At 42.1% G+C, this 21485-nt stretch overlaps 2 protein-coding genes across 4 annotated transcripts in view; one reads left to right on the top strand and one right to left on the bottom strand.

Moving 5' to 3' along the window:
• The window catches only part of GATB (glutamyl-tRNA amidotransferase subunit B), a 66137-nt gene extending 62786 nt beyond the window's left edge, over positions 1-3351 (top strand). For both annotated transcript variants that reach the window (XM_090036390.1, XM_090036389.1), the window contains 2 exons: positions 484-618; positions 2808-3351. In XM_090036390.1, coding sequence (XP_089892516.1) covers positions 484-618; positions 2808-2936 — 264 coding nt within the window. In that variant the 3' untranslated portion in view covers positions 2937-3351. The remainder of the gene's footprint in view (positions 1-483; positions 619-2807) is intronic.
• Positions 3352-4343: 992 nt separating this feature from the next.
• The window catches only part of FHIP1A (FHF complex subunit HOOK interacting protein 1A), a 162031-nt gene continuing 144889 nt past the window's right edge, over positions 4344-21485 (bottom strand). For both annotated transcript variants that reach the window (XM_090036388.1, XM_090036387.1), the window contains 2 exons: positions 20740-20878; positions 4344-14035 (listed from right to left, as the gene is read on the bottom strand). In XM_090036388.1, the coding sequence (XP_089892514.1) occupies positions 13788-14035; positions 20740-20878 (387 nt within the window). In that variant the 3' untranslated portion in view covers positions 4344-13787. The remainder of the gene's footprint in view (positions 14036-20739; positions 20879-21485) is intronic.

Below are 21485 nucleotides of genomic sequence, written 5' to 3'. Positions count from 1 at the left end.
TTGTGTTTCCTATTATGTATCCTCATTTCACAGCCAAAGCATTACATTGCTTCTGTGAGGATGATGATCTGCAACGCAGTAAGTTACCTGGAATTGGACTGGGTACAATGGTGCTCTAATTGCCAAATCAGTAGAGGCTTTGTTCGCCAAAGTGATTTCTTTCAATGGTCCTCACAAATAATGCAAGATTAGTATACTGCCTTTCTTGCAGAGCTAGGCAATGGAGTCGCAGATCCCCTTGAATGGTAGAAGACCTTCCCGTTGCATAACCATTTGACATGAATATTGTGTTTCTTTGTGAAAGCGGGGCTGTGGGGGATGCTGTAGTCTAGATTGTTGGCTTTAGGCTTTAACCTGTAAGTGAAAATGAGTTGAACTTGTTTTTATTGTTGTTAAATATGCTCTCACATTTGTGTGAGAGGAAATCAAATATGTGAATGCTGTTGATGTTGACTCCCTACCTATCTCTTTCCAATACTGCAGGTGCTTAAGGAATTATGTAAGGGGGAGGGGAAGACCCCACTTCAGATGGTCAAGGAAAAACAACTAGAATTAATACAGAATCAGAGCGAGCTTGACCAGATCTGTCAAGCAGTCATGGAAAGACATCAGGAAGAGGTGATTATCAGAGGGGTGGGCAAATAGGTACAACAAATGTCAATACATTGGTAATCTGGGGATCTAAGAAGGGTATAAAATTGCCATCCTTCCTGTGGATTCATGTGTATTCAGTACAGTTGCAGAGGAAAAGTGGGAAATCAGTAGTCTGGTTGATCCAACAAGCTAAGTCACTCTGCATATACACAAAGATGATATATTGGAAGAAAGCACTTAAGAATAGAGATCCTCACTCCTTCCACTCTGCGCAGAAAGCATTTACATTAACTTGGCAAAGCTATTTTGATCAGTATAATTTTCTGATTTTTTGGGTCATGTTGGAGAGTATTAGAGTCAAAAATGTGAAAATCCAGGGCAACTCACAGGAAATCATCTCTTTGGCTATCTCTACTGTATAAATAAGGTCAAAGGGACAGCACTAGAGTAGTCAAACCAGTTATTCAGTTCTGGAATATATCTTTGCAAAATCCATCTCTTTCACCTCCTCCATCTATCTACCCTCCAAGCCCCCAAAAATATTCCACACCTATGAGTAACCTGCTATTACAGGCTAAGTATGTAGTAAAAGAAAGCTTGCATCTCCTGTGCAGTTATAAGCTTTCAGAGTTTTTCAGTTAGAGGAAGGAAAAAAGAGCCTTGTAAATTATGTAGGAGGGAGGGGGGAAAATGCCTTGACAGTGTACAACATCAGCTTTAAAAAAAAATCAAGTGCTTATGTGTTCTCTAGAGCACGAAATGTAAAAGCAGGAATGAATGGCTTACTTTAACTATAAACATTGTCTAGATACATTTGCTGTTGGAAGAAATGCTAACATCTTTTGAGAACAATACCACCTACCACCAGATCTCATTGGGGGATGCTAACAGCTTTGCAAAGAGCTTTTGATAAAGAAAATGAGCTTGCAGTAGGTCTGCATGACCTCCATCAGACTGACTCATTTCCAGTGCCTGATAAAAGTGCCTCTGTATTTTCAGACTCACAAGTGCAGGCAGATTGAGCATTAGAACTGATCAGGGAACACAAAAGCTGAAGGTCTGCAACCAGATTCCCATTTCAATAATAATGTATTTTGTGAAAATTTAATTCTTCCCTCAGCTTCCATGGTTTTTTGTTTGTTTTTTTATCCAAGCCACACATGATAAAGCTGCTTTGCTTCCAAATTATTTTCAAGTGATCTTTTACTAAAGCAAAGACACTTTTAAGCTTGTAGTTCTATACTTTAAATTCCCATGAGAACTTATATTATAAAACAATTAGGCTATTGCAAGAGAAAATATGCCTTGCTTTTTCATAGTAACTTGTTATTTAAAGTAAACTAATCCTCAAATATGAAGCAATTTATGAAAGAATGCAATACTTAGACCCTCCTGAACGATCTAATTTAGGTATTTGCAAGCAGATAATGGTAGCAATGAGTCCTTTCCATAATGGGATTATGGACAAGGTTTAAGACAGCCTAAAATTCAGATACAATAGGGAGTATTTGCATTCATGCAAGCAACTGTTGCAGTTGGTAGTTAGTTCATAGGTTAGATTTTAAGGGCAAAAATGACTGCTGTGTAGTCTGACATACTGTATAATTTAGGCCATGGAATCTTATCCAATAATTCCTACAGTGCAGAAAATTCTTCTTCTTAACCACATTAGAAAACAGTTATAGAGGCCAATGACTAATGGTTGAACTGCAGCATCTTTCTGAGATGTAGAATCTGTTAACAGGTGGGGCAGTGGGTGAAAATACTTGGTTTTTAATGCTCTCTTCACCCAAATTAAGTGCATTTCTGATGAATGAGTGCAAGAGTTTAAACATAAATACTTTGCAAAAGGTTCCTGTAGGTTTGTATAACTTTATGGAGAAGGACATTTAGTTCTGTTTGCTTCTTTCCTCTAGCAAGGCACTCTTTGTATTGGGTTGCAATGTTTAGATACAAGCAGAAACGTTTTACTTGCAGAAGGCATGAAAGCAATAGTTCAGAAGCCTTGATCATCGCCTGATCTGTGCTGGTCCAGTGGAGCGAGGCTTCAAACATGCGAAGAATTCCAACCGTGCACAGCTTGTTGGGGCTAAATTTGTAAATTGTAGCTGTTAAGCTACGCTGGTATTAAGATGAGATAATACTCACGTGCATCTTAAGTGTCCGAAGATCATAGGCGTCTTCTAAAAGCTGCTTGTGTTTCTGATTTCAAGGTTATGGAGATAAAGGCAGGAAACCGAAAAGTTCTGAATAAACTGATAGGCCTGGTTCAAAGAGCAACGGAAAGGCGAGCTGATCCCGTTCTGGTGAAGCAAATATTGGAGAAGAAGCTGTCACAGTAATGTTTAAGAAAACCTGCACAGATGCCTACAGCCAAAGACGACTTGACAGTGTTGGCTTGATTATCTACAGCTCAATTCTGAGCCACAGCTTGCACAACTGCCAGAAGCTTCCTCATGCAACAGGCCAAACCATGTTTTCTCCCCTTTTTATAACCCAGGTTGGTGATTGTGAAGCAGTGTGTTACGTTATGGTCTCCTTCAGATGTTTCAGCCAATATCAGCTGTGGAAACCAGCATTCCTTGCAATGGAATAGCAGAAGCTTTAAGCATTCATATCACCACTACTTAATTTTTAATTCAAATGTGATTGGAACATGGTCAGCCCTAGTACAGATTTGTAAATGTACAGTGCTCTTCTCTGAACACCTTACACGTTGTATCAGTATATTTTTTAATAAAGTAATTTGAGGTTAAATATTCCTAGACAACAGCACTTTTCTTCTGGGGGAAAAAAATAGATCTTTAGATCTCACTGAGTTTGACATAGAGTGATGAGCATGTCCCAGTTCCTACCAACACACCCTGGGGCTAGAGCTCATTGAAGGCAGATGGTGCAGGCTAGTTAAGTGCCAGGCTCCTTGAAGTGAAACCCAAAACTCAGAGCTGAGGTCTCAGAAGGGAGAGAAAATCCCGGAGAGCAGGAAGCTGCCTAGAGCCAGCCGTGCACTCTTCTCCAGGGCTTTGGCACCAGAGTCAGGGCAGCAAGGAGGTCCTGGACCCTGACGGTAGTCACCTGCAGTTTGAGAAAAAACTTGGCTTGTTGTTTTCCTTTGAAAATGGAAGTAGTGGATGTGGACCCCTTCTTGGATGGAGACCTGGGTTCCAGTCACTGCTCCGTGGACTATATCAGTTTCCCTTACAGGCCAGGCCAGGCTGTTCCCACTCGGCATGCTGCCTTTTCAGGATCCTGTTCTTGGGACTGTTTTACCTCTTTCTCAACAGCCATGGATTTTACTAGCTGTCCAAAATACAAGCCTCATAGTGCCCAAGGTCCTCTTGATCTAGTGGCCAGTATAGCCACTTTAAAAAAAAATAAAGAGCCAAGCCAGACAAATTTAGTGAAATCTTGTCCTGGGAGAGTAGGAAGCTCTTTAGGTTCTACATGTAAACTCTTCTATTTGAGAGGGAGAAGTTGGATTGGGGACCTGTGGAGTTCACCCTCTGTCTGCTGCTAAATCATCCATTTCAGAGACAGCATTGATCCCCAGACGCAAAGGGTAAAGAACATTGCTTTTGGATGTGCCAAAAGTTGTGCAGGGTGTGTGCACCGTTCAGAACATTTATAACCATGGCCAAGCCCTACTCCTTGATGGTTCAGTCTCCGATTACCAGTATCAACAAGTTTCTTGACAGGAAAATTCTGACTAGGTTCAAACAGACAGAGGGGAAAAAAAACCAAACATCACAGTTTTCAGATATATTTAATGAATAAAATTTATACCTATGCTTCATAAAAATAACATAATTAACAGGATGTGCAGCTGACAAAAAGCATTAACATTACATTGACTTGACTTGACTTGAGAGGATCTCTCACCCTTTCCAGACAATTCTGCAATTGGAAACAATGACCTTTTTAAAGAAAAATATGCATTTAAGCTGAAACCAAAATATAAGAGTGTACTATCCTGAGTCGCATCACATGAGCAAAGATACCATTTTACATAGTGGCACCTGTTTTGTTATTTAATTACTTTAAGTTAAATCTCAACTCATTTTAAAAAACCCACACAGAATGGTAGAGACAAACCACAATATTCAACAAGCTTTGAATTTTAGATTAATGCTGTGCAACTCCTGCTGTTGTGGGAAGAAACAAAGGCACAAGGACTGAACATTTGCACAAAGGTTGAATTTTACTTGTCAATCCACTTTAAACTTAGTGTAGAAAAGCAACAGTCTTTCCTAGAAAGTTTTGTCTTTTTTATGCTTTAAAACCTCTTACACTTTGAAAGACTCTAGACTAGAAGGATCTGTGGTAAATGCCTTTTTTTAAAGGCTACCTTTTCTCAGCCATTTTGTTCTAAGTAATTACTTGGCTACTATAGTACAGAATCCCCACAGCAGCTCACGAACAAGTTCTATGTCTGTACAGCATTAATCCTTTAAATGTAACTACTGCAAATCTCAATCTACTGTCTTCTCTAACCTGCCAGAGGCAATGGCGAATCAGCAAGACGGTACATAAGCTTTAAGAAGGGGGTCTGACTACCATCTGAGAAGGGGATTCAGTATATGAACCTCCAACCATATTATGGACTGAGCACTCACTGAATTTGTAAAATTAACACTGCACATGAACATTAAAATAAGTGTAAGGCCTTTCTTGCTAGACAGACATGTTTTAGCTTAACATAAGTGAACAGGCCTTGCACTGTTTTAAGATGCCATCTATCAAGGATTCACCATGTTAACCTTAAACAGAAAGGGCTGCTTGGCCAGGTAGCACTGCATCAAGAGTACCTGACATTTTCTAAAGGAGTGAGGGATGAACCCTAACAGGAGTGAGCTTCTGTGCCCTTTCTTTTGCTTGTCAGGTCTAACATCAACTTAAATACAAATTTTCAGCTAGTCCCAAATGAAGAGCTTGGGGCAAATTCTGACCATTCAAACAGCACTGTGTGTATACACGATACTGAAAAGAAGACAGTCAAAGACACTGATGCAGCCTCACGCTGTTCAGTCTGCTATCATACAGACAAATGCAAAAACAAGCCCTGGCTAGGTGTTCCAGCAGGAGGAGGTGCAGAAACGGCCTGTGAAGCGCTCAGTGCCAGAGGCTTTACGTACAGGGGAGGCTGCTATGCCATAAGCTTTGTACACAGGCCAAAAGCTATGAGATCCCAACTAGGAAGCTCTGACCCTAACTCAAAACGACCACTTTTAGCTTCAGCAGAGCTCACAGATGCCATCTGTGCTGTGCTAGTTGGGGAGGGTGAGTTGAGGCCAGTGCTTCAGTTCTTCAGCATTAACAGCCTTTGTGAGAATTTCCTCTGCACCTCCTGCTTAGAAAGAAAAATTCTTCCACTATATAGAAATTGACACCCAAGCATTGAGTCATTACAATCTCATCCCAATGCATATAGAGGTACTTCGCCATGTGAGCTCTTATGAGATAGACTGTAAAAGCTTCTGGCAGGTGGCATTTATTATGCTTGCATAGCAGAAATCTCATCCTGTATATTTGCAGGTAGGAGAGGGAAAAAACTGCCAAAATATTTTTTTTCTGACTACATTTAAGTGACGAAGAAAGAGCATCTTTTGAAAAGGCCATCAGCTTTCTTGGCTCCAAAGTTTTAGTGCAGTTTAATTTTAAACCTGTTAAGGTTTTTGGTGCTTTCTTCTATTTTTAACTAAAAATTCACAACTCAACTTTTTTTTTAGCTGTAAATGTGTCAGAAGCCCTTTCCACTGCATCCTCTGTTGCAGTTTCCCTGGTGTCACTCTAGCATAAAGTTCTTAGCACCCACTAATCTGCACACTTCCACAGTCACAGACCTTAGCAGCAGCTTTGCAGTGATTTATGGCTTACTGCGTATGCTATACATGCAGAGTAGCTTCTCTCTTCAGAGTGAAAACCCAATTCGTTTTTCTTTATAGCTGTGAACTCAGGCTGCTTGAGGGAGAAGACAGAACAGCATGACTGCATTTGCCCTTGTCGTCTGCACCTTCCCTGCAATGCTGTTTTTGAACACTTCAGACAAAGTTCATTATGTTCTACCTCGCATAATAGTGATAGAAAACCAGGTTACAGCAGCAAGCGGGTCAAGATTTATCTCTTCAAATATAGCAGGAGCTAACTTGGATCTGGTTGGCTACAAGGTGCAAGTGCCTCAGAAGGCCAAGAGCTTCAGGAGGATAACTGTATTGTTAAATGTAGTTAAATGTTATAAGTTGGACAATAAAATACCAAGTCCTCAGCTCCAGGCAAGCAGTGCTCACATTCACCTTTGCTTCCCTACTCCTGCATCTAGCTGTGATTGGAGCCCTAATGCTATTTCGAACAGTTCCTGAGTTGCACATTGTTAGCTATAGATCACTAAGCAGCAGCCTTCCGGGCACTTCCCTCTGCTGCCCATGCTCCAAGGTTAGGAAACAAAGAATGGCCCGTATGACGCTAGCTAGAGATTCTTTTAGGGCGGTGAAACACACAGCTAGACAGCCGATTTGGAACCAAAGAAGCAACAACTAGAACAGGGCAAGGATGTAGCTTTGAGTGTTAAAGCCCCTTCAAAACTTAGGAGCTCTCTACATGTGAACAGGAGATGCAAAGCACTGGTAGGTGCCCAGTTCTGGAAGTCAGTGAGAGAAGCCATTTTAGGGAGTAGATGCAACATTTTAAAGCGTGGCACATGCAACAGGGAAAGGAAAAAGGATTTAATGTGGTTCACCTCTGATGGCATCTTCCCACTCACTCTAAGTATTGGTAATTGTCACTGCCACAGATCACTTAGCTTGACTCTTATCAAGAACTAAGTGGTGGCCTTTGAAGATGGACAAGCTGGCACTGCCTAGTAGCTACTTTATGGATAGCAGCTGGGTAAGGACATCCACATCAAGGTGGCTGCCTCCCTGTCACTGCCACATGAGCCCTTGCCTTGTTACCTGCTCTCAGAGCACAGTGCTGGAATGTAACAAAAGTGCAGATTTCCCCCCTCCTCAGTCATGACTACGTTTCCTCCTCTCTCCAGCAGTTACAGAAAATCCAGCTGCACAGGGATGGGCTGTGTGACTTCATGGCTAGTTATTCCTTGTTAAAAACAGTGGCAGCACATCCATGGATTTAACCAAAGAACCCATGCTGAGTTGTATGCATGGCCACAACCCACACGCTGGGTCTCTCTCTTGTGAAGAAAAGATGGAGGGCCCTTTCTTTGCAGCCAGTCTTACACTACAATAATGGACAAATGGTATTTTTTAGCTCCTTCAAAAGGCAATGGGAGAGATGCTGCTTGGGACCTGTGGCAGCTGTTAGCTATTTCATAGTGGTACAAGTGCTATAACACCCTGACTTTGCTCCTGAATGAAGCAGGGTTAAAGCTGGAGTGGTTTTGCTACACTTGCGTATCTTCAGGAATATGCAGATATAGCAATGCATATTAAAAGCTTATATGGGTATCACCTCTGATGCTGCTACAATTGTTATGTCTGCCTAGATTCCAACATGCATGATAATCCATCACTTTTTTGTTTGCCTTCAGTTTTTGAGCCTTTGGCAGTTACATTTGAAGATGCTTTAATCTTAAGAGCTGGAAAAGTTTCTTTAAATGCAAGTTGATATTCATGTACTATGACATTACACTAAGGCTGAATAAGTAGATAGCTAGAAGATAGTAACACTGAGTGTCGCTCATTGTTAACAGAGAGGTGACTGGGGAAGACATGGCCTCCTGATTCACCGTGGAGCAATGAATGCTGAGACCTGGGTCACACCTGCTTCTTTACAGATGAAACAGCATTACGCCAGGGCTCCAGCCAAGCTGTCAGGGCAGCAGTGGGCTGCACAAGACTTAGTGGTCCTGGATTAAAAATAACCAATTGGATCTGGTCGGGTTAAAGCAGAGTGCAACAAAATACAGTGATATCAAATGTTCTTCTGGAAGCTGCTACATCAAAAACCCAAGTTTGCAGGTAGTTAGTCCACAACAGGCAATCGTACGTGGGCACTTGGTCGAAGTTAAAAAGAAAATTATTTGGTTCAGAAATGCAACCCTTGCACAAAAGTTCCATAAAGGCTTTTAGCCCACAAACTTGGGGCTTAATTTAATCCAGCTGCCACACACAAACCGTTACAATCAATGAACAAAAGGAAGATTTGCACTGTCAGCAGTAATGGCTTCCCAGCAGCTCTGAGGAGGTATTAGGATCAAAAACCTGGTGTAAGCGCATATGTATTTGAGAGCGGGTGTAATACTCCTATTCATAAGCCAGAGGCTTCAAACAGAAAACGTGTTTATGCTAGGTCACATGCCTAGAAAAGCAGGGGCTCCCTGAAAAAGGTACTTTTTATCCGAATGAACTTTTCACAGCTAATGAAGTTACACATTATTACCAGATTGTATTCTATGGCCAGCCCCTCCCCCCCCATTATTTGCAAACCTACCTATGGAAAAATATCTGACCCTATACTAGCAGAGGCAATTTTCATCCTCCTTTGTATGTTATTTTTACAGTAATAGTCCAAAAAAACCACTACATCTTAACACAGCACTGCCATCACGGCTTGAGTGATTATGGCAGAATATTGTACTATTCTCAGGTTTTTTCCTGCCTAGTTAAAAATTGCTTTGTGGCACAAATGGGGTGATACAAGTTTAAGCTTTCTCTGCATTTCACATGGAGGGGGGCTCCCCACTCTCAACCCAAATTATTTTTACTGTTTCTGGTAATTACCATACGTGGTACTGGTGGTGTGTTCGATCTGTTTTTTTGCTGATGAAACCCAAAAGCTACAAGTAAGAACATCTTGTAATTATCTAAATCAAATCTGGACACCGTGATGACATGACATTAGTGTCTGGTGCTGGAGCTAATATGGTTAAGAATACCACACTCCTTTCCGCTGCAGCTGCAGTATAAATGTTACAAATGTAATTGCAGCCTTCATAAAAACTGCAGGCATGACATAGCAATTTCAGTAAATACAGCACAGTAAATTGCATATTAAATCAAGCTGCCCTCAAACAGGAGCTGTGGCTACAATTCAAAATAATACTGTAAATGCAATGACATAATTTAACTCTACTGAATAAGGCAGCTCCTGTTTTTTCCTCCCCGCCTGTGATTTCAGTGCTTGTGGAGTGGTGAACCGATCCTGCTGGAAGCTCAAATTCTCTGTGGGTAGGTGCAAGCTGAAGCCCTCTGTTGGCAGATCTCCCTCTAAGGGGAGACGGGCAACTCAAATCTACATCCTTGTTCTCTGCTGAACTTGTTTTTTTGCATTGTGGCTTCATTGTTCTAAGACAAACCATTTATATTGCTGCACGCAAACCAAAAACCAGTCAAAACAGCTTTTAGCCATTACTGTCTAGACTGGAACTGGTGACTTAGGTAAGTTTCTGTCTTAACACCTAGCGACCCTCTTCCCACTCAAAAGCATCCAAGCAGGCAAAATATTGACCAAGCAGGCACAACTGCATAGCACAAAGGCATCCAATCTTCCCTGCAAAATATAACAAACTCCAGTGAAATAGTAAGCACTAAAAGCAATTTGTAGACCGCAGGCACTTTGATGGAATATATCGAGACATACTGGAGGAAGGCAAGCCTTACACAAACACACACATGCACACGCACACACTCTTTCGCTCTCTCTCTCTCAAATCCCTTGTCTCTTACAAACCAGTCCAGTCTGACGGATGTAGCCCATTAAACAGTGCGCAGGTGAAGAATTTCCATAAAAATTATTGATCTCAGAGGCTCTATACAAAACAAAAACAAAATATTATATGAAACAAAAATCTGTACTTTGCTCTTCTCTTGTTTGAGGAGAGGAGGAAGATTCAACACCACCTAGGATTTTTCCTCAGTGATGGAAGTCATTGCTTTAGCATGTCCATCCTGGTTAAAGCCCTGCCTTCTGACCTAAACAAATTATAGGCATTGAATATGATGACTTATGAAATCTTTATCTGGACAGCGATGGAGTAGAAGTTCTCAGATGCAAACCTCAAAAAAAAAACAAACGTAAATTACCAAGTGAACAGTCAAGTACGTAATATGGTTGTTTCATTTAGGAGGCTGACAGAAAGTGGGCCTTGTGCACCTCCGCTGCAATAACCTGTCAGTAAGAGTTCTCCAACATGGCATGACACAGGTTTCTAAATGCTTGCTTACGCCTTGCCTCCACAACAGAGCATCTGTTGCTACAGCGCTGCTAGCACAGCTATCTCAGCAGAGCCGCCCCTTGTGAAAAGCTAACATATGCTAACAGAATAGGTTTTTCCTGCCAGCATGACTACACTACCTCCCTAACAAACACAGAACTTAGCTGACAAATGCCCTTCTTCTGTCACCAGAGCTGTGGTCACATCAGTGGTTTTGCCAGCATACCCACGTCATCTAGCAGTTGTTAATTTTTCACACCCTTACCCCACAGTTTTGTAATGTAGACTTGGCTTTATTCAACAGGCTAGAATAATTGCTTAGATACATTCTGTGCAGTCCACATTTTAAAATCTCCATCTACCTTATTATGCCTATACAGAAGATTATTGTCATGTATTAACACATTTGTTAAAAAATGACTATTTAAAATAAACAGTCCCAGTGGAAACTATCCCCACCCCAACAGTTCACACACTAAAACAGTGAAAGGTCTGGTTAGAGACAAGGAAACTGGGAAATGCTCTCCTCATACACACATCTTTAGTATTATTGCCATATTAAAAATGAACCCACAACTTGGTTTTAATTTACTGAAGTTTGCTTAGTGATTGATTTGGTTAACTTTCCTGTACACTTAGCTTGGTGACATGCTGGCAGATCAGGTCAGAGGTTAGGGACGTCTACAGGCACTGGCCCTGCCCAGATGAGGCTGCTATGTTGCCTGCAGAAAGTGATGTTTCACTTGTCTATCTCTAGGCCCAGCTTCTGGGAGCAGAAGCAAGAGACTCTCAAGAGCTCTTCTGAGAATGTGGGGTCAGGGACCTAGCTGCTAAGATAAGGTGAGAGAACCAAAGGTTGGTGCTTGCCCAGTAGTAAAGAGAGAAAGGGGCTTGAGGAACCCTCCCACTCGCAAATTAAAATTGGATAAGAAACTACAATCTTCTCCAAATTTCTAGCTGCTGGTAAATGGAGAAGTAGATGGCTGGGGTGGGGAGGGGGGTAGACATCTAAAGCTTGGAGGCCACAGCATAGTTTAGTGGAACTACAGCTGAGATGGCAAGAGATCCCCAGAACAAGCACAGCAGGGAAGAAAAGCCGCTGAAGAGGGAGCTGGGCTTGACCCCAAAGAACTACGTACGAAGCAGCGCTAATGCAATAAAGGCAGAGGGGCAGGGAAGCTGGTGTTCTAGTCCCACAGAACTGAGTGCAATAGAAAGGTCTAAACAGATCAATAGAAAGCAGACCAGGATAGCTCTTGCAGGCAACAGTCTGCACAGCCACACTGAGGACATTTACCAAGTAGGCCCTGCAGACAGAAACTGAAGCGTACACGCACTACTAAAACCCCTCCCAGCTAGACGTGGTGGGTACAGTCTTCAGAAGTCTAAACTGACTGTGGCTCCTGAGTCCCACTGAATGTCAATGGAAGTTTGGCTCCTAAATCGGTGAGGTGCTTCTGAATATCACCTTGTGTTCCTTGTTACCTTAGGCTTTTCACATGTAGCCTCTCTGGAGACATGCCTGAAGCTGGGAAAATTATTTAGTATGTGCAGAGGGAAGGAGGGTTGTTTTGGGGAATTTTAACAGGAGCAGAACCAATTTCTTCAAGTAGCTCTTGTTTCTGCATGTTTTTTGGTTTGTTTTCAGTTTCCTCCCAGTATAAAGGGGACTTGAGGCTTCACGAACTCAGCCCCTCTTTATGTAGAGCCAACTACAGAACTCGAAGCACAATTATTCCATGAAGAGCAAGATGAAATGCAGCTGTGATGCACCAATTCATCATGTCTGGGTTCTTCTAATGAACCCCATTACTCACCGAAGAGAATTTTCCTAAGCAGTTAGTCACCAGCAGACAGTTTCCCATGTTCTTCCTCTCCACTAGCTAGTGAACAGAACGTTCCTCCCCAAAAGTGCAATATTAGGAAAAGCTAACACGTAACTTAAAAAATAAATAACCAGTGTTTAGTGTTACATTCAGCTTTCCCTCAACCAGAAAGACATTAAAAAAATACGAGACAGCTTTCAGAGGCTAGCTGTCCTTTTCATATAAAGTACTACTTAACAAAAATAGACTGTTCCCCATTTAACGGTACTGAAAGATAACAAATACTTTTCTTTAGCTTATTAACATAAGCATACAAATATCTCCTATGAATTAGTTACAGCTTGCATAGAAACATTTTGCTTTGTACTTTGTGCAAATCTTACTAAATAAGGCTTGCTTGGGTGTATAGGTAGCAATGCAGTACTTATCAAAGAGTGCTGAGAAATTGCAAGGAAAATTCCATGCAGTCTGCACTCCACATCCACTTACACAGTTCATTTGACTTCAAAGACCAACAGCTGATAGCTGCAGAGTTGCCTGCAACATAAGGCAATACGGTATGTGTTGGGTAGAGCACCTGCTTTCAGCTAGTCAGAACACACAGAAGGACGCTTGGATTCACAACACCAGCAGTGGGAGGAGGGGAAGCTTGAGATATGTGTCTGCAGACATTCCTTAGAAAAAAAGAAAAGCAAATCCAGAAACAAACACCCCGTCCCCCCCTTCTGCAAACCTTGATCTTTTGCAGAAAAAAAGCTGATTGGAGGATTTTGTGCAGTTTTCCTATGTATTTATGTATCAGGTACATCTCCCACCGGGCAACTACTTTTTCCCAGACCAAAAATGTCTTGAAGCAAAATATGCAAGAAGTGGATTTTTGGAACGGCAAAAGTCAGAACATTTGCCTTATTTAACCCATCCAAGAGCATTTACTGAAGAAATTAAAATGCGAGCAATGAGGTAAAGGAAGGGATGTGGGTGCAGAGAAGGGAAGAACAATCCAAAGGTGATATAAAAGAGCTTCTCCAAGTAAGCACGTTGCACAGTGGGAAATCATAAGGCCCAATTCCCCCCTGCCCCCCCACCCCCAATCAAGTATTGTCAGGAAATAGCCCAGTAGGAATTTCTTTCATAAGCAGCTTTGCACTGAAAACTGTTCCAACTCTAAAAGCTTTTAAAAATCTGTAAAAACAACATTGCTAACAATCCTCGAATTCCCCCAGGATTTTGTAACAGAGAATGGAATGTTCCTGGGCAAGAGCTGCCAGTTCCTTCAGGAACTCGGGGAAGAGGGCAGCTGCAAGGATGGCATTCCTCACGTGCATGGGAATGCCAGGAAGAGCCGTTGCTTTCTTTGCCTTATGTCCCAGGAAAGGCTGGAATACAGCTTGGGAAGCTTCCGAAAGATTTCTTCCTTTCCCCATGCCACTGTTGTGCTGAATGTTACCTAAAAGCAGGAGGAGGAAATATGAATCAGCCTTTCACAGTAAGAATCAGCCTTTCACACCTAATTTAAAACAGGTTATGATCACTGCGTATGATCAGTACCATGGAGTATATACAAAATTACACATTCACTCCCTGGCCGCTATCTAAGGCAATGCTTTTACACACTACCTGGAGCAAATTCTATTAAGTATTCTTCTGAAGAGATTTAGCAGGATTAAATGGCCCCATCATCCCCATTTTTTGCTGCTAGCAAGGGGAAACAGTGGCAGCTGAAGTAGGGGGCACAAGGGTGCCCCAATTAACTACAGTGGGGACCAAACCCACAAGGTTTGGGAAATGCTGATGTAGACAAAAGAGGAGTCATGGAAAGGTACAAATAAGGACATGCTTTGAAACATGCCTCCTTGCTATGGGTTTGATCAGAGAGATCAGTAAATCCCCAAAGTTTACTCAATTTCAGCTACAGAAATCTTGCAGTTTTCTACTCTTCCACCCACTGGCCTCAGGTAACCTTCTGAGGACAGACAGCACTCTATTTGTTTTTCTACCATCCCCACAAAGAAGCAGGTACATGCATTTTAGGAGTGATAAACTTTCATGATGATTTTGAAAAGCTAAAATAATTTGTTACTTAATCAATCTAGTCTGATGCTAGATTGTTTGCTAAAAAAATTTCTGTTCAAGCATCAGACTTTTTTTCTAACCCTCTGTGAGCATATTCTAAAGATGGCATTTTCCTACTAAGAGGCAGGGAAAAAACAACAAAAAACATGAGACACAGCACATAGTCTTCATTATCTAGATACCCATATGGTCCGTCACCATGTAGCTCATGATTAGTCTTCTACTCAAAGTAACACTAACTTTTAAATGTATTAAACTAAAATGACAGCAGCACTTTAATTTCACCCTCCTGCTCATTTTAACCCACAGGAGAACTGCACTTTAATTAAATGACAATCAATGAAACTGAAAGGCGACAAATTTAAAACTGATAAAAAGAAAAACTATTTAATTTTTCATATGATGAATAATTAACCTGTAGGACTCACTGCCACAAGATGTCATGGAGGCCAAGAACTTAGCAGGTTTCAAAAAATGAATTAGCCATTTATATTGCTAATGAGAACATCCACAGTTATGTTGGACAGGATAAAAAGGAAAAGGTAAGGATATAAACTCATATGCTTCAGGGTATAAGTCAACTTGCTTAATGAATGGGTTACATGAAGACTTCCTTCAAAGTGCAGCAGATTATTCTGTACCTTGTGCACTACTGGATTACCTCCCTCCCTCGAAAGCATCCTTTACTAGGGCTAGAGAAAGGACAACTAGTTTGACATATGACAGTACCTATGCTTCATATTTTGGCAGTTTTGTTCCCCTCTGTTAGAGTAGCATGTCATATTTTATGCTTTAAAGTTGCACCTGTTTACAGAGTGGTGAATTATAGCATTGTTTAAAGTTTTCTTTTATATTCAGCCTAAAGTTCTGTAAAGCCTCACTGTTACCTCAACTTTTCATTTTGCTGGTGTTTACAATATCAACTGGCCTTGTTTCCTGGAAGCAGTTTACGGCCTTGAGTTTGCTCGCCTGATGTTTCTTTCCTTTTTTTTTATCACTGTGAGAAATTTTTCTAACACAACATAGTAATGATTTTCTTACAAGCTTAAATTAACTGAACTTGGCACTAACCAGCTGAATCAGAGGGAAGAAATGACTGGATATGTTAATAAAAGGTGATAAAGGAGACCAATGGACAGTGCTCAAAGACACCAGAAAAAGGCCAAATTAAGAGGTGTGCTTGTAATGGGACTGTTGAACAAAGGAATATGCTGACAGGATAAAATATGGACAATATGCTGATTGCAGATAGACTGATCCAAAAGCAAGGAATCATCAAAGGAGTCAAGTTAAAGAAAAGCATAGAAGGCGGGAGCAAGAAAGTTAAGTGTGTCATCCTTGTCATCATCCTCATCTTCATCATAAATCCAGCTTTCAACACCAGTCTGGATCATCCCAGCCAAAGCAATACCCTTTGCTTCAAGAACTGAGTGGCTGTCTTTTCTGTGAAGCAAAGTAACATCTGGGATTGGGTGAGTTCATTGTACTAAGTGTTTTTCTCTGTCTGAATATGGAAACTGCTAAGATAATACTTGTACTAATAAAGCTAGACTTTGATTTTAGGACACTGAGTTGTCGGTGTTGGTATTTCACGTTCCATTTAAGGATTAATTGTGCTTTAACAATCCCTAAGCACTATCTGCTAGTCAGTGGTGCGTACATCTCCCTCAGATCTTGTAACAAATTACTGCACACTTTTGTATAGTTGAAGGCAGTTCTCATCTTTTAGTAGTCATCTGGCAACGCTATAATTAGCCATTAAAAAAAAGTGGAAGGGAAACAAAATCTCAGACAGTATAGAACTCTTCTACTCCAGACTCTAAAGCGAAAAAGCAAAATAATATTCCAATATCCTCTGGGCTTCTCAGCAGTAGTAATTTTTACTCTGTGGGCACTCCTGACATTTGGAAAAATTACTGTTGAGAGTCAGAATGAAAAACTGAAATTTCGAAGCAAACACTCAGAAAATGTTTACTTTGAAAGTCGGTATGTTTTGTTCCAATAGTATCAAAATGCTTACTTTGTATTGTCCAATATAAAATAAGCATTAAATAGACTTTTAACATGGGTCAAAATTAAAAGCTTTGATTTTTCCAACCAAAAAAGCAAAACAAAGAACCCCCCCATTTAATATAAGTCTACAGATCCCAACAAAATATTTTGATCGACATGAAGCCGCATTTTTGACAGGTGGTACTTCCGTTTCTTTTTCTTTTTAAATCAGGTCTATTATCTGTCCATATCTTTGTGGAGCTGAGATGCATAGAACTGTCCCCCAATACAGAGTGAAAAGATGTAGTATTCTAGATGTGCAAAATAAAGAGAAAAACTCTTCTTTACCTTACCTACAACCTTATGTCCAAGGATCTGGGTTTTCTGTTCACCATGAAGAAACATAGTAAAACACAGATTTTCTCATTTTAAGGAGAAAACCATGAGAAACAGCAGGTTGCCCCTTGCAACCTACAAGGAGCTGAGAGGGATCAGGAGGAGGGTGATCAGGAAGGAAGCTCCATGTGCATGTGCATGCACAGCATGGGAGCAGCTCCCACAGCTCCCCTCAAGTAAGCTGGGGGGGGAGGGAAGAGGACCCACAGTGAGGGAGGGAGTTGGGCATGACTGGAGGCACTGCCCAGCTGGGGCAGTGTGTGGGGTCTGAGGCTTGGAGCCCAGGGCTGGGGTGGCAATGTGTGGCCACAGGGCTTGGGGTGGGGAGCAGAATAGAGTGCCTGGGGGCACCAGAGGGGTGCTGGCTCTCTGCTACTGCACATACTCCTGGGGGGAGGCATGGGGGACACATGCTCCCCAGATTTATTCATGGGGCAGGGGCAGATGCAGCCTGCCCACTCAGGGCTCTGTGGCCCAGTGGATGGGACTTGGCATGACAGGGCAGAGTTGGGACAGGGAGGCTGGGTGCCACCAGCAGGAGACCCATGCCACCATGGTGAGGTGCCCCCTTCCTGCCTAGAAGCAGCACGGAGCACAACTCCATGCTGCCACCCCTGCTGCTGCCAGATAAGTAAGGGGTGCCTCACCATGGCAGCGTAGGGTTCCCAGCGGCAGCACTGAGTCTCTCCGCTCCTCTCTGCCCTGCTGCACCAGGTCCTGCCTGCTAAGCCGCGGAGGCCCCAGGGAGAGGGCAGCAGGGTGGGGAGCCCTGAGCCTACAGCTGCCAGCCCGCATCCCTCCCTCCCTCCCAGAATCCATTCCTGCTGTGCCGCCCAAGAGGAGAAGGAGCCAGGCTCCATGCTCTGCTCTAGCAGCCACCACTGCCCACGCGTAGCAGCTGGGGCTCAAGCGCTGCTGGGGGGAGCATGGGGCTGTGGACATGTCCCTGGCCCTGTACCCCTGGCAGCTGGGGGCCCCCACCAGGGAGCAGTGGATCAGGAGTGAGAAGTACCATCAGAGCCAGGATGTTGTGGGTGGGTAGTGAAGGGCACTCGCACAGCCAGGGGGCTGCAGGTCAGGAGTGAGAGGCATCAGCAGGGCCACAGGCCTATGGGTTGGAAGTGAGGGGCAATGCTATGGACAGGGCTGCTCAACATATCAGAGCTGCTCAGCGCCACAAAAGAGGGCGGGGGGGAGGGACGGCTGCAGTTAGACCCATGTCCTGGTGACTGAAGGAGGCAGGAGGAGCTCTGATTTTTACATGATTAAAAATCCAAAATTAAATGCCAAAATGTACAGGTATTTCAAATTTATTTTATTATAGTGATTGAGGCACTAGTGGGCTTCCAAATTGTTTTAAAATTGTAAATATCAATAAAACGTGTTTCATTTATCTATAGAGGCGTTTCATTTTAAATGCAGAAAAATATGGATTTTGGAATTTTAATCAGAGAATTTGAGATTTTTATCAAAGTTCTGATTTTTAAACAGAGAAAAAACAGGATCCCTGCGTATGTCTCTATATAAGCAGCTCCAATTTAAAAACTTACTACTCCCTGTCCCAACATTACTGGTGTCCAATGTATCCCTCCTCCTGAAAACTTATATTTTGCATTTGTTCTCAAGGGATCAAGTACAATTTTTCAAGGTCAGTTATATTTGAGAATGCAGGGACAACCAAGAGAGATGCTTTGCTGTTTGCAGTTATACATCATTTTCACATTTCAGCTTGGGAAGGGAGTCTAGGAAAAGTGTTGGTTACATAACACTGCATTTTTGTTTTAGACCCCTGTGAGAAACTCACACAGACCAAACCTTATACTTTATCTGCCATTACTGTAGCTGTTTCTACCTTGCATTTCTTAATCAATATACTGATGTTGTGTGTTGATGGACTAGAGAGACAACTTGCCCTGAGAATTACAGTTTGATTGCTGGCATCACTAGTCTGGTCGAGAGCCAAAATTGCAGTTATCCAGACATTTATTTAGTCTCTAAGCATTTGTCAAGAGCCTCATTCTTTACAGGCGCTGCCACAAGGCAGGAGAAGATGTACAGGCAAGGTGACTGAGCAGCCTCTGCTTCAGGTTCCTGAATAATGACCAAAATGAAGGGACATGGCAAACATCAAAGCCCACAAAAGAAAATGGATGTAAAACAGGAAATATAAATAAATGCCAAAAAGCAGTGACTGTTTTATGAAACAGTTTCACTCGTGATGAAAAACTACCACTGAAAGCTTTGAAGCCTGATACTGACAAGATTTCTTAGATAGATTAAGTTCTGTTTGAAACGTACTGTACAAAAGGTCTTATTGACAGTACTTGGAAAAAAAACCCAGCATTAAATATTGGATTCTAATCCTGCATCCCACATACCAGCCACATCGCTCTCTAATAGCAAGGCTCTCTGCTTCCTGGTTTTGGGACCTGGTTCCTAAACCCTATTTATCTCTATGATAAACATAGCATGTGCAGCACACACCTTCGACACCCCAGAGCTTCAAAGAGTAGCTATGATTTTGCAGACTCCATTTACTGCAGTTGTTAGAAGTAGACATCATGCTGATCAGAAATGAGGAAAATTATTATTAAGAGTCTCAGAAAAAAAAAAATTAAGATGATATTTAAAAAAAAAGGTTCCCTTTGCTTCCCACTCACCAGTGAAAAGCCAAACAAGACAAAAAGTCAGGTGTAATAACAGTGGGATGCTCATTACCGATTCAAAATGATCAATAAGTAGAGGCTCTTTTGAACCCTGTTCTACTGCCAGCTACTTAATCACTATGGTTACTATTCCCATCAGATCTTATACATTCCCACCATACGTGGAAGCCAGTTTTTAACGGAAGCTTGTGCCCAGCACTGACTACTCAGCAGCAATTCTGAAACTTAGCATTTCAAGCGGTGAACTCTTCCTTTAGAGTGGGGGCCCAACCTCTTCATTTGTCCACCTACTTCAGGAAACATATCATTTAGAAAGCAGGATTCCACATTTATTTATTCATTCATTTATTGCCTTTTCAATTATACAGGCCATATTGATAATTACTTAAGCAGCTGTGGCAGATTCTATGCTTAAGAAGCATGTGATGCTACAGAAGTCAACTGGAGCAGAAAAACTGGTTTTGTAGGGTGGCACCTGTTCAACCCACCACTACACCCTCAGTTAGTACTCCTGTATTTTTAGTTTAAACTTTACACTTAAAAATTACACATATAAAAATGAGCCAAAGATTTTTAACTCTCTCCACAATAAACCAAATCCATACTATAAGGTCTTACACAACAGAATTCCACAGTGAATTCCACAGTGAGTTCATTTCTATAACGAAGCTCTGCAAAAATTACCAAAATAAAGCCAGTGTATAGAAGTCAGGCTATAAAAATACGCAACCCCCTACATAAACCTGGAAAAATCAGTTTACTATCAGTTTGGCAGCAAGACACGTAAAAGTTAATCACCACTTTCAGATGGAAGTTTTCACAGCTAAACACACAAAACACTAAGAATTTCCAAAGGAGATCTGCATACTGACCTTATTGAGGACTGTCACTTGGAAGCAAACACAGAAATAGATTGGCAGATTGGCTAACAATACGTATAATGCACTCTCTCTGTTTTTAGTTTATGGTGAGAAATGCTACAGACCCACACTGCTTTGAATCAGAGAGGATGGGTGGCATTTACCTTTGGTCAGTGACTCTACAGCCATATCAGACATGTCCACTCGGAAAAGCAAGTACTGCTGGGCCTGCATGAGAAGACCTGGAAAGTCTCTCTCACTGGAAGCAAAACGTTCAATTTTGTTTTTCACAGATGCCAGCACCTGTCAAAACAACAGTAATACATCTTTAATACTACTATTCTCAGACTCTCTCAAAGATACCCTAGAAAAAAGTTACAGTGCTGACCTGGAGACTATATTTAAATTCTTAGCTTTTCACAGACACAATAAAATCAAACACAAGTGAGAAGCTCTCAAACAGGCAGGAAAGCAAATACACTGAAAGAATAAGTAAAGAAGACATCAGAAGTACTACTTAGATCAGTGGTACTCAACCCTTTTGACTGGCAGGCCAGATGAGTAGTGCCTCATCTGTCTGCAGGCCAAATCCAGCTGATGGTCCCAATCCAGCACCCCTCACCTGGCCATGCCAAGAAGGTGTGTGGGGCAGCCTGGCTCCAACCCAGGCTGGGGGTGGGAAGGGGAATGGGATCTGGCCTGGTCCCACAAGAGGTAGAGGCTGTGGCCCAGCCCAAACCTAACCCAAACCAACAGAGGGATGAGGGAGGTAAGGCATGGCCTGGCTCTGATCTACTCCAGGGCTTGCAATCTGGCTGTGGGAGAAGGTGGCAGTGTTAATGGCTACCACTCTCCCACCACTAAATTTCCCAACCCATAGGGAACCCTGTGGGCCACTGAGCACCCCTGG

This window comes from Crocodylus siamensis, chromosome 2, assembly GCF_052110815.1.
Source record: "Crocodylus siamensis isolate JL-2025a chromosome 2, ASM5211081v1, whole genome shotgun sequence".
NCBI lineage: Eukaryota > Metazoa > Chordata > Crocodylia > Crocodylidae > Crocodylus > Crocodylus siamensis.
This window is presented reverse-complemented; position numbering and strand designations above follow the sequence as displayed.